This window comes from Oncorhynchus clarkii, chromosome 2, assembly GCF_045791955.1.
Source record: "Oncorhynchus clarkii lewisi isolate Uvic-CL-2024 chromosome 2, UVic_Ocla_1.0, whole genome shotgun sequence".
In the NCBI taxonomy this organism is placed as follows: domain Eukaryota; kingdom Metazoa; phylum Chordata; class Actinopteri; order Salmoniformes; family Salmonidae; genus Oncorhynchus; species Oncorhynchus clarkii.
In genome coordinates this window covers 33,858,120-33,871,828 of record NC_092148.1, presented here as the reverse complement: position 1 = coordinate 33,871,828, position 13,709 = coordinate 33,858,120, and the positions used below count along the sequence as shown (strand labels likewise).

The 13,709-nt window shown below is 43.3% G+C and overlaps 1 protein-coding gene across 13 annotated transcripts in view; it reads left to right on the top strand.

Annotated features, from left to right (window-relative positions):
- The window catches only part of LOC139367021 (plectin b), a 171,546-nt gene extending 158,158 nt beyond the window's left edge, over positions 1-13,388 (top strand). For 10 of the 13 annotated variants that reach the window (XM_071104956.1, XM_071104967.1, XM_071104986.1 and 7 more), the window contains 4 exons: positions 922-4,266; positions 4,776-12,026; positions 12,283-12,399; positions 12,557-13,388. In XM_071104956.1, the coding sequence (XP_070961057.1) occupies positions 922-4,266; positions 4,776-11,129 (9,699 nt within the window). In that variant the 3' untranslated portion in view covers positions 11,130-12,026; positions 12,283-12,399; positions 12,557-13,388. The remainder of the gene's footprint in view (positions 1-921; positions 4,267-4,775; positions 12,027-12,282; positions 12,400-12,556) is intronic. The other 3 variants (XM_071105023.1, XM_071105014.1, XM_071104915.1) reach the window with 2 other exon arrangements.
- The last annotated feature ends 321 nt before the right edge of the window (positions 13,389-13,709 follow it).

Genomic DNA, 13,709 nt, shown 5'->3' with positions numbered 1-13,709 from the left:
CTTTCTTAGATCTCAACCTAAGCTCTCCCACTATATGCTTCAGGCTGACTGCCATGTTCTTCGACTTTCCTTTTTTTTCAGATTAACACAAATTTTCCGTCTCCCGTTCTTTTCTAACCCTAATGTTTTGTTTGTTTCTTTGCTTCTCTTAACTGCTTGCCAGTGCTTTGTCATGATGAATGCTTGTCTTGTTTGGGCGTTAAAAGAGGTAAATAATCCACTACGCTCCAGTTACTATTCTCTCATTATGTGCCTTACCATCCATGCCCTCAGGCTTCAATTCATCACCTAAACTGCCAAACATTTCCATATTTACCTTACATTCACTTACTTCCATGTCTTGCTTATTCTGTGTTAGCATGGGCTTTAGGTGCTATTTTCTTATTACATTTTCAGACTATCCTTGCACAATCCCTGCTTTCCCCTTTGCACATATTCGGCTCAGTTCCTTGATAATAGTGATCTAAAGAATCAACGTAACAGGTTGTTTAACAGTGTGAATAGATTAACTAGTTACTGGTTGATTGTGATATCATTTTTGAATCATTTCAAGCTGAAAAGATAGATGATTTAAAAAATAAATGATTCACTTTCATATTTCACTATTGCAAAATGGTTGATCACAAAATAATTCCTTTATGGACACCAATATGTAAAAAGATACAGTTGCATGCCACATGAGTTCCTCACTTTGTTGTGTTGTGAAGTGGTGTCTTGTCTCCATACATTAATTGTTACATAACCATTTCCCATCTCACTTGTTTCTACCTTGAATTGTCTTTGTCGAAGATAACTTGCTTTAACAGCATCCTCCTAAATGAATTTACATCTAAACATATATATCTTTAAGCTAACTATTAACATTTAACCTGTCATGCTTAATTTTTATATTTTCTTTACCATTTGCTTCCACTAATACAGAAAGCTGCTGAGAAAATGAAAGCGGAAGACAGGAAAAAAATGGCAGAGATGCAGGCTGAGTTAAACAAACAGAAGCAGCTAGCTGAATCTCATGCAAAGGCCATTGCCAAGGCCGAGCAGGAAGCTCAAGAGCTGAAGCTCATGATGCAGGAGGAAGTCAGCAGGAGACAAGTTGTTTCAGTAGATGCAGAAAAGCAAAAGCACAATATCCAGCTGGAACTACATGAGCTCAAAAATCTCTCAGAGCAGCAGATCAAGTCCAAGAGCCAACAGGTAGAAGAAGCCAATCATAGCAGAGTCAAGATTGAGGAGGAAATCCGCATCATCAGGATCCAGCTGGAGACCACTGTCAATCAGAAGTCTACAGCTGAGGATGAGCTCAAGCAACTCCGGGAAAAAGCTTCTGAAGCCGAGAGGCTGAGGAAGCTTGCACAGGAGGAGGCTGAGAAGCTCCGCAAACAGGTCAACGAGGAGACCCAGAAAAAACGCAAGGCAGAGGAAGAGCTCAAGTTAAAGTCTGAGGCTGAGAAGGAGGCTGCCAAGCAGAAGCAGAAGGCTCTAGAAGACCTTGAGAAGCTGAAGATGCAGGCGGAGGAGGCGGAGAGACGCATGAAGCAAGCTGAAGTGGAGAAGGAGAGGCAGATCAAAGTTGCCCAGGAGGTGGCACAGAAGAGTGCTGCAACCGAACTCCAGAGTAAACGCATGTCCTATGTTGAAAAGACATCAAAGCTGGAGGAATCACTCAAACTAGAGCATGTCACAGTCATCCAGCTGCAGGAGGAGGCAGCTCGTCTCAAGAAGCAACAGGAAGAGGCTGATATGGCCAGGGAGGAAGCGGAGAAGGAGTTAGAGAAATGGAGGCAGAAGGCCAATGAGGCACTCCGCTTGAGGCTCCAGGCTGAGGAAGAAGCTCACAAAAAGAGCCGTGCCCAGGAGGATGCCGAGAAACAGAAGGAGGATGCTGAGCGTGAGGCCAGGAAGAGGGCTAAAGCTGAGGAGTCCGCACTGAAACAGAAAGATATGGCAGAGCAAGAGCTGGAGAGGCAGAGGAGGCTAGCTGAGGGAACTGCTCAGCAGAAACTCTCAGCAGAACAGGAGTTAATCCGGCTAAGGGCAGACTTCGAACATGCTGAGCAACAGAGATCCCTGCTTGATGACGAGCTGTACCGCCTGAAGAATGAAGTCAGTGCAGCTGAGCAGCAAAGGAAACAGCTCGAAGATGAACTGGCCAAAGTGAGGAGTGAAATGAATGTACTCCTGCAGCTAAAGTCCAAAGCAGAAAAGGATAGCATGTCCAACACTGAGAAGAGCAAACAGCTCCTCGAATCTGAAGCTGCAAAAATGAGGGACCTTGCTGAGGAGGCAGGCAAACTTAGATCCATTGCTGAGGAAGCCAAGCGACAAAGGCAAGTTGCTGAGCAAGAGGCAGCTCGTCAAAGAGCAGAAGCTGAAAGGATCCTCAAGGAGAAGCTTGCTGCCATTAATGAGGCAACTCGTATGAAGACTGAAGCAGAAATTGCCCTCAAAGAAAAAGAGGCTGAGAATGAGCGACTCAGACGACAAGCTGAGGATGAAGCTTACCAGAGGAAAGCTCTGGAGGACCAGGCCAGCCAACACAAGCAAGATATTGAAGAAAAGATCAATCAACTCAAGAAGTCATCTGAGAATGAGTTGGGAAGACAAAAGACACTTGTCGATGAAACTCTCAAGCAGAGACGAGTGGTTGAGGAGGAAATTCGCATTCTCAAGCTAAACTTTGAGAAAGCCTCATCTGGCAAGCTTGATTTGGAGCTGGAGTTGAATAAACTGAAAAACATTGCAGAGGAAACACAGCAGAGTAAACTCCAAGCTGAAAAAGAGGCTGAGAAACACAGGAAACTTGCCCTGGAGGAGGAGAAACGCAGGCGCGAAGCAGAGGAAAAAGTAAAAAAGATCACTGCTGCAGAGGAAGAAGCAGGTAGACAGTGCAAAAATGCACAGGAGGAAGTGGAGCGCCTCAAAAAGAAAGCAGATGAAGCCAAAAAGCAGAAAGAGGATGCTGACAGGGAAGCAGAAAGACAGATTCTCGTGTCTAAACAAGCAGCACAAAAATGCAATGCAGCAGAACAGCAAGTTCAGACTGTCCTTGTCCAACAGAAGGAGGACAACCTCATGCAGAAACAGCTCAAGGGAGAGTATGAGAAAGCCAAGATGCTTGCAAAACAGGCAGAGCTTGCCAAGGAAAAGGCAGAGAAGGAGGCTGCTCTTCTCCGGCAACAAGCAGAGGATGCAGAACGCCAAAAACAGGCTGCTGAACTCGAAGCTGCCAACCAAGCCAAAGCTCAAGAGGAAGCCGTAAAATTGAGAAAGGAGGCAGAGTTCGAAGCTGCCAAGCGAGCACAGGCTGAGGCTGATGCAATCAAACAGAAACAACAAGCAGATGCTGAGATGGCAAAGCACAAAAAGCTTGCAGAGCAAACAGTGAGTCAAAAGTCTCAGGTAGAGAAAGAGCTCGCAAAGGTCAGGCTTCAGCTGGATGAAACTGACAAGCAAAAATCTGTCTTAGACGAGGAGCTGCAGCGCTTAAAGGACGAAGTCGGTGATGCGGTCAAGCAGAAGGCCCAGGTGGAAGAGGAGTTATTCAAAGTCAAGATTCAGATGGAGGAGCTGGTCAAACTGAAACTCAGAATTGAGCAGGAGAACCAGCGTCTTATCAAAAAGGACAAGGATAACACTCAGAAATTCCTGGCTGAGGAAGCTGAGAACATGAAGGAGCTTGCAGAGGAAGCTGCCAGACTCAGTGTGGAAGCCCAAGAGGCTGCACACATGAGACAAATCGCTGAATCTGACCTCTCCCAACAGAGGGCACTTGCAGAGAAGATGCTAAAGGAGAAGATGCTTGCCATTCAGGAAGCATGTAAACTGAAAGCAGAGGCTGAGATGCTCCAAAGACAGAAGGACCTGGCTCAAGAGCAGGCCCAGAAGCTGCTTGAGGATAAACAACTGATGCAGCAGCGTCTTGAGGAAGAGACTGAGGGCTTCCAGAAATCCTTGGAAGCTGAGCGCAGGAGACAGCTGGAGATCACAGCCGAAGCTGAAAACCTCAAAGTGAAAGTGTCCCAACTTAGTGATGCTCAGTCCAAAGCAGAGAATGAGGCCAAGAAATTCAAGAAACAAGCAGATGAGATCAGTGCCCGTCTTCATCAGACAGAGCTAGCGACTAAAGAAAAATTTACCTTTGTGGAGACACAGAGACTGAGCAGCAACAACGAGGCTGATGAGCTACGCAAAGCCATCGCTGATCTAGAAAAGGAGAAGGCCAAACTGAAAAAGGAGGCTGAAGACCTACAGAATAACTCTAAAGAGGTATTGTGTTTAGAGATGGCATAGTAGTGCAGCTTATGTCATTGTTAACCCTCTCTCTGAAAACAAATCATCTTAAATTATTTCATTACACTTCTTTATCTATTCCTTCTTAAAATTAACCACTTACACAGTTCTATTATGTTGAGTTATATTTATTTTACAGTACACTAAGCTTAAAAAGATCATATCCCTTCCAGATATTTTCATTTTGTCCAGTTGGACAAAAGTATAGATTCATTATTGGTGGTGTTCCCCATAATGTTCTTCCCTTACTGAGAAGAGTATATATACTATTATGTAACATAGGAATAATTGAATCTATTATATATATATTTTTTAAACTATTTGGGACTGATTCTTATAAGTGGAGGGCATTGTACTAAAATGTTGTAATTTCTTTACTAAAGTGCACAATATGTTGATTGATGGAGTTTTTCATAACATTTTAAATACAAACGAAACTCAAATTGTTCTAATTATGTTCTTGTTTTCCATTTTTCTCAATTTAGATGGTCAATGCTCAGCAGAAACAAATCCAACGCGAGAAGACAGTACTCCAGCAGACATTCGTCACAGAGAAGGCGGAACTGTTGAAGAAGGAGAAACAAATTGAAGAGGAGAAGAAGAAGCTGGAGAACCAGTTTGAGGAGGAGGTCAAGAAGGCCAAGGCCCTCAAAGAAGAACAGGACCGCCAGAGGAAACAAATGGAGCAGGAGAAGGATAAACTTCAGGCTACCATGGATGCTGCCCTCAACAAACAAAAGGAGGCTGAGAAAGAAATGCTCAACAAGCAAAAAGAGATGCAGGAGCTTGAAAGGAAAAGACTTGAACAGGAAAAGCTGCTTGGCGAGGAGAACAAGAAACTTCGTGAGAAACTGCAGCAGCTCGAGGTCGCCCATAAAGAGCCCGTCTCCCACACGAGAGAAATCGATATCCAGACTGACGATGTGCCTGAGGATGAACTGATCCATATGACCATGGTGGAGACAACAAAGCAGGTTATCAATGGCCAAAGTGTTGGGAACGAGGTTGACAGTAAGAAGGATGCATTTTCTTTTGATGGCATCCGCGAGAAAGTACCTGCACGCAGACTTTATGAAGTTGGCCTTTTGACAAAAAAGGAGTTCGATAAGCTGAAGAAAGGCAAAGCCACTGTGCAAGACCTCAGCCAAACTGACAAGTTAAGAACAATTCTGCAGGGCAAGAACTGTATAGGGGGTGTCTTGACACAGTCTAATCAGAAAATGGCAATATATCAAGCTATGAAAGAAAAGAAAATTACTCCTGGCTGGGCTTTGATCCTCCTGGAGGCACAGGCAGCATCTGGCTATGTAATAGACCCAGTTAAAAACAAGAAACTCTCTGTCAGTGAGGCTGTGAAGGAAGGCCTGATCGGACCTGAACTGCACAACACAATGCTGTCTGCTGAGAGAGCTGTCACTGGTTACAAAGACCCTTACACCGGTAACACGATCTCACTCTTTGAAGCTATGAAGAAGGGCTTGATTGACAGAGACCATGCCATTAGGCAGCTTGAGGCTCAGATAGCTACTGGTGGACTCATTGACCCCATAAACAGCCACCGTGTGCCCATCGAGACTGCATATAAACAAGGGCAGTTTGACACAGAGATGAACAAGATACTGGAGGACCCTTCGGATGACACCAAGGGATTCTTTGATCCTAACACCCAGGAGAACTTAACATACTTTCAGCTAATGCAGAGATGCAACACAGATCCGGAGACAGGACTACTGCTCCTGCCCATCACTGACAAGGCTGCTCTGAGCACATCAACCTACACAGAGCAGGAGACCAAGGATGTGTTCAGCAAGACGACTGTCTCTGTGCCATTTGGAAAATTCAAAGGGAAGACTGTAACTATCTGGGAAATCATCAATTCTGAGTACTTTACCGAGGACCAGAGAAAGGACCTTATTCGTCAGTACAAGACAGGAAAGATCACAGTCGAAAAAATCATCAAGATTGTTATCACTATGGCAGAGGAAAAGGACAAAAAGAATGAAATCGCCTTTGAGGGTCTGAGGGGAACAGTCCTTGCTACTGAACTACTGGAGTCCAAGATAATTGACAAAGACCTCTACAACAAGCTGCACACAGGCAATAAAACAATCAAAGAGGTGTCTGAAATGGAGCCTGTTCAGAAATCCTTGAAGGGTACAAACTGCATTGCAGGTGTAGTTATTGACTCAACTAAGGAGACTATGTCTTTCTATCAAGCCATGAAGAAGGATATGATGAGGGTAGGGCCTGCTTTAACTCTCCTGGAAGCACAAGCAGGAACAGGATTTGTTGTTGATCCTATAAAGAATCAGAAGTACACTGTTGATGAAGCTGTGAAAGCAACTGTCATTGGTCCTGAGCTGCATGAAAAATTACTGTCAGCTGAAAGAGGTGTTACAGGCTACAAAGATCCTTACACGGGAAAGACTGTGTCTTTGTTCGAAGCAATGAAGAAAGAACTCATTCCAAAGGATCAGGGCATCAGACTCCTAGACGCGCAGCTTGCAACAGGAGGCATCATTGATCCAGTGAAAAGCCACCGCATCCCACATGATGTTGCCTGTAAACGAGGCTTCTTTGATGATGAAATGAACCAGATTCTGAAAAATCCAACTGATGATGTTAAAGGCTACTTTGACCCCAACACACAGGAAAATGTCACATACTCACAGCTATACAAGAGATGTGTCACTGACAAGAAATCTGGCCTTCAGCTTCTACCTCTGTCTGAGCAAGCAATCAATGCGAAGGAAGAACATGCATACACAGAGGTCCAAACCAAAGAGGCCATGAGCCAAGCAACAATGGAGCTGCAGTCTGGTCCACTCAAAGGGAAGAAACTCACTATCTGGGAAATGATCCACTCTGAATATATTACAGAGGAACAGAGAATTGACCTGATGAGGCAGTATAGGTCTGGAACGATTACAATAGAAAAGATCATCACGATTGTGATCACCATTGTAAACGAGAAAGAGGCTAAGAAACAAGAACAAGACAGCTTCAAGGGGCTTAGAGCACCTGTCTCTGCTAAGTCACTGTTTGATTCCAAAATCATTGACAAAGCTACGTTTGACATGCTCCAACAAGGCAAAAAGACACCTACACAGGTCAGCGAAAATGTCAATGTAAGCAAGTACCTGCAGGGCTCTGACAGTATTGCTGGTGTCTACCTTGAACCGACAAAGGAGAAGATCAGCATCTATCAAGCTATGAAGAAAAATCTTCTGAGACACAACACTGGCTTGTCACTTCTAGAGGCCCAAGCTGCCACAGGGTTCATTATAGATCCAGTGAAGAACCAGTACCTGTCAGTGGATGATGCCGTTAAAGCAGGCATTGTCGGCCCTGAGCTACATGAGAAACTGCTTGCTGCTGAAAAAGCGGTCACTGGTTACAAAGATCCCTTCACAGGCAAAACAATCTCTCTCTTCCAAGCAATGGAAAAAGATCTAATCATTAAGGAGCATGTCATGCCACTCATGGAGGCCCAACTGAGTTCAGGAGGAATCATTGATCCTGTGAACAGCCACCGCGTTCCTATTGACGTTGCCTATCAGAAGAGCCTTTTCAGCAAAGAAATGACACACACCTTCTCGGAACCATCTGACAATAACAAAGCTTTCTCAGACCCAAATTCAGATGAAAAAGTAACATACAAACAGCTGAAAGAGAAGTGCACTAGAGATCCTGATTCAGGCATGAACCTTTTACCACTTTCCAAGCCACAGGCCCCTACTGTGGTGGAGAAGACATACCTCTACACGGAGGAACAGACGCAGAATGACCTGACCACAACCAAAATTGACCTCCCCAGTTCACTTGAGTCCCTTGCTGGAGGCTCAAAAAGTCTCTGGGACATCATGAATTCAAATCTACTTCCTGAGCAAGAGAGAAAGAAGCTGATGGAGGAGTATCGCTCAGGCAGTATCACTAAAGAGCGCATGATCATCATCATTATTGAGATTATGGAGCAGAGAGAGATCATCAGAGGTGAAACTGTTAAGTCCTGCAACACAATCAGACGTAGGGTCACTATCGAGGAGCTCTACAATTCCCGTATCATTGACCTGGAGACATTCAACCTGCTGAAGCAAGACAAAAGAAACATCCGTGACATTATGGAGATGCAGAGTGTGAAGCAGTATCTGTTTGGCACGGGCTGCGTTGCTGGTGTTATGTCTGACTCCACTTCCAAGATGAGCATTTATTCGGCGATGAAGAGAGGGTTCTTGAAGCCTGAAATTGCCCTTAGTCTCCTGGAAGCACAAGCAGCAACAGGATTCATAATTGATCCTGTGAGAAACGAGACACTCACTGTTGATGAGGCTGTCCGCAAGGGTGTGGTCGGCCCTGAGATCCACGACAGACTTCTGTCAGCTGAGAGAGCGGTCACAGGCTACAAGGACCCTTACAGTGGCAAAATCATATCTCTCTTCCAAGCAATGAAAAAGGACCTTGTTCTGGAGGATTATGCTCTGAAAATGTTGGAGGCTCAGACTGCCACAGGAGGCATTATGGATCCGGAATTCTACTTCCACCTCCCAGCAGACATTGCCACACAGAGAGGATACATCAACAAGGAAACAAATAAAAGGCTTGCTGATGACGTAAAGGGATTTGTTGACCCTGTCACTGAGGAGAAAGTTTCTTATGCCCAATTACTCAAGAGGTGCAAGATTGACCCTACCAATGGGATGCGCTTGCTGTCACTGGGAGACAAGAGACTGATGTTCAAAGGTCTTAGAAAACAGATCACCATAGAGGAGATGTTACGCTCTCAGATCATCGACCAACAGACAGTCAATGAGCTGAATGAAGGTCTGATTTCAGTGGAAGAGGTTAGCCGTAGACTCCAAAAATACCTTGAGGGCACAAGCTGTATCGCTGGTGTTTATGTAGAAGGAACTAATGACCGTCTATCAATCTACCAAGCCATGAAAAAGAACATGATCAGACCAGGAACTGCCTTTGAACTGCTTGAGGCTCAGGCCGCCTCAGGCTATGTAATTGACCCAATCAAAAATCTCAAACTTACTGTCAATGAATCTGTCAAGATGGGAATAGTGGGGCCAGAATTCAAAGACAAACTTCTCTCTGCTGAGCGTGCCGTGACAGGTTACAGAGACCCCTATTCCGGCAAGACAATCTCTCTGTTCCAGGCCATGAAGAAGGGGCTCATCTTAAAAGACCATGGAATACGTCTCCTTGAGGCTCAGATTGCCACTGGCGGAATCATTGACCCAGAGGAGAGTCATCGCTTGCCAGTGGAGGTGGCCTACAACCGTGGCCTCTTCGACGAGGAGATGAATGAGATTCTCACAGATCCATCAGATGACACCAAGGGTTTCTTCGATCCCAACACTGAGGAGAACCTGACCTACCTCGGGCTAATGGAGAGGTGCATCACTGACCCAGCTACTGGCCTTGTCCTCCTGCTCCTGAAGGAGAAGAAGCGCGAGAGAAAGACCTCCTCCAAATCCTCTGTCCGCAAACGCAGAGTAGTCATCGTGGACCCAGATTCAGGCAAAGAGATGACTGTCTATGAGGCATTTAGAAAGCAGCTCATTGACCATCAGACCTACCTAGAGCTTTCTGAGCAGGAGTGTGAGTGGGAAGAGATCACGCAGACATCCTCTGATGGCGTTGTTAAGTCAATGATCATCGACAGACGGTCAGGGAGACAGTATGACATTGATGACGCTCTCGCACGAGGCCTCATCGACCAGACTTCACTTAGTACATACCGCTCCGGAAACCTGTCCATCACTGAGTTTGCTGACATGCTGTCTGGAAACATGGGTGGCTTCCGCTCCCGGTCATCCTCTTTTGGTTCCACCTCTGGTTCCACCTCATCATCATACAATCCCATGAGCCCCATACCCTCCATAAGACCCCCTGCAATCATTTGGAATGACCCCACGGAGGAGACTGGCCCTGTAGCCGGAATCCTGGATACAGACACTTTGGAGAAGGTGTCAGTCACAGAGGCCATGCACAGGAACCTTGTGGACAATATCACAGGCCAAAGATTACTTGAGGCACAAGCCTGCACAGGGGGCATAATCGACCCGACTACTGGGGAACGATTCGCTGTTACTGAGGCAACCGAGAAAGGACTTGTGGACAAGGTGATGGTGGACCGTATCAATTTGGCTCACAAAGCTTTCAATGGATTTGAGGACCCAAGAACCAAAGTGAAGATGTCTGCATCCCAAGCTCTAAAGAAAGGTTGGCTGTATTATGAAGCTGGACAACGTTTTCTGGAAGTCCAATACCTTACGGGGGGGCTGATTGAACCGGATGTTGAGGGCAGAGTCTCACTGGACGAATCCATCAGAAAGGGCACAATTGATGCTCGCACTGCTCAGAAGCTGAGAGATGTGAGTGCTTACTCCAAATACCTGACGTGTCCCAAAACCAAACTAAAAATCTCCTACAAAGATGCCATGGATAGAAGCATGGTTGAGGAAGGATCTGGCCTGCGACTGCTGGAGGCCTCCTCACAGTCAAGCAAAGGGCTGTACAGCCCATACAATGCCAGCAATTCTGGGTCTGCCGCTGGCTCCAGGTCCGGGTCCAGGACTGGATCCAGAACAGGATCCAGAAGAGGCAGCTTTGATGCCACAGGTTCCGGTTTCACCATGAACTTCTCATCCTCCTCCTACACCAGCTCCAGCAGTTACGGTGGCCGCAAATATGATGCAGGACCTCATAATGGGCTCAACATGGATGAGCTAGCCCAAGCCCTTACGGCTCTAGCAATGATCAGGCCATGCAGCTCAGAAGAACAACAAGCCTTCCCAATGATGATACCAATGCATATCACGGTTGCATAATTTATAGGAAAAATCGTTTCACATTTGAAAAACAAATAATTAATTTATTCTGCTCCTCATGTGGTCACATTAGGAAATGGCTGGAAGTAATTAAATGCAGTTCCTCAGAAAGATGTCCAAAACAATGCCTTATCTCTCCAGCCTTAATTTCTTAGAATTATTAGATAAATTGAATGTTTTGTTCCGTTTTATTGCAATTTTTATTCATTAGGAAGTCAATTTATATTTTAAGAGCAAAGTATCAGATTTAGTTTTTACTTCATATAAAGTGACCACAACTGATTTTATAGTTTACGTTAACACAACTTGTATACTTAAGCTTTCCTTAACGAACATATGTACTTTGAACAGATATATTTTTCCAGTTTTCTTTTTTCTTTTTAAACTTAAGAATATTTTTATCCACTTTCTTTTATCTGTTTGATCCTACGAAATATGCCAACATAGATGTTACAGTGACACTTTTAGATGTCTTCATATTTCTGAATGTCTGTATAGAGTTTGACCCAGAGTTTTTTTTGTTTTTTTGTTTTTTAAGTGAAATATGTTATCCGGCAAAGTAAACAAATAGTCGCAGAGCAGAATAAAAAAAACACTACATAAACAGTGGAGGAAGACTGCAACATTCAAAGTTTAAACTGCTTCCCTGCCTACATCCCAGACAACATTGCCCTTTCTGTTCAGTGGACAGGCCCATGCACCAAGTCATCACCTTATTCTTTAATCACCCACTTCAAAATTCTGAACTATTATACCCATCATTATGGACTACTATACCCACCATTTACCTCTCATCAAGTTTTCCTGGTAGACTGTCCTAAGAAGATTTCAGGCTTCACCATTCTTCCTCTGACATTAGAGGCAAAGATCTGCATCCTGGATGTTGCTTTGGTTCTTGTAAGTTGAAATCGGTTTTCTGATTTGTAATTTAGTAATGTAGTTTTGTAATGTACTTTCCTTTTACCCCTTTCATCACAGCCATACACCTTCTCTACTCTCCTTTAAATCTGTTTTTTTCTCTCCCCCCTTTATCGCTAGTATTTCAATTCTAGTTTGGAAGAAGGCGCTATCAAACGTTTTTATTAGTTGGATGATTATGATCATGCCTTTTTCACCTCAGTATATTAAGATGATCAATTCCCTTTTTTGACAGATGTCTCATTCCATCAGAATTCGATGGGGATTTGCAGGTACTCAGATTGCCTTGGCTGATGAGTCTCTTTACGGGGACGGTATCCCAATTCGACAGCTTCAGCATCCAGAAATGCAGGTAAATTCATCATCCACCAAAAAAAGCATTAAATAATCAAATACATTTGCAATTAATTTATTTGTTTGCGTTACAATTATTTTAGCTTTTTTAAATTTATTTTTTACTGTTGTTGGTTTTGTTGTCTCAAAATTATTATTTTTGTTTTGTTTTTTAGATCTGCCATTGAGTACCTTGCTTCCATTGCACCTCCCTCATTTTTGAAGACAGTTGAGGCTTGTGACCCCTGAAGTCTCCCTGGGATACCATACTAGGAACAAACTCCATGAACTTCTGTCCAACATTCTTACTTGAATATTGATCATAATCCCCCTATTTTGGATTACACCACTCACATGTACACATCACTATGTTTATGAGCTTTCACATGGTCAGCGCCATGAAGATGAAATGCAATGTAATCTTAATTTCTGTAAGCAACATCAATGTAACATCAGTCAAAACCAAAGTAAATAGTTGCTGAGATGACATTGCAATATATTTACAATACATTGAATGAATGTACATATTTTCTAGGATGAATACATTTCAAGACATTTTCCTACATTTTACATTTTTCCTTTGCAAAAATGATTTTGAAGCTTTGTCATATGTTGCTTTTAAACCAGTATTGTAGCTCTTGTTTTCCATACCAATAATGTTTTTTTTCTGTTCTGCTTCTAGGAAGTGTTTTACTTCTGTAAATGTTCATTTTTCATCATATTTTTCTTATATTATATAATACATTTTTGCTTTGCATGTTTTACTAACTCGGTAATAAATATTATTTGAAAAAATAAATTGTAAGAAGAAGAGAATAGGACATGTACCTGCTCCGCAAAACGTGTTTTGTTAAATGCGGATTTAAGTGGTAACAAGATATTTAATCAAAACTAACTGGTTGGTTTTGCTCATTAACAGATTTTTTTTGTTGAGTGGCATGGTGAATGGAATCTGGTGTATGTTTTGATGATAACACTTTAATGTAAATAAATGTGCTATTAAAAAAGGTAATCTTGTCAACTACATTTCAATATCCAGGTAAATCACACATTCTGACAATGGAATTATCTACACAGTGACCGTACAGCATTTAGAACATATCAGTTAATTAAGCACAACACATAAGATTACATTGTGTGTACCTGTAGGCACATTATATATTTACACTCCAAAGGCTATGAATCAATTTATTGGTAGCAGCATCTGATACACTGTTTTTTCAATTGATGCAAATGGCTTCAGTTTAAGCCATTGTATTTTGTGGTAGGCCTTATACTTTAGTTTAGTCATTTTTTTGTGGTATGCATATACTTATACTTAAAACCATT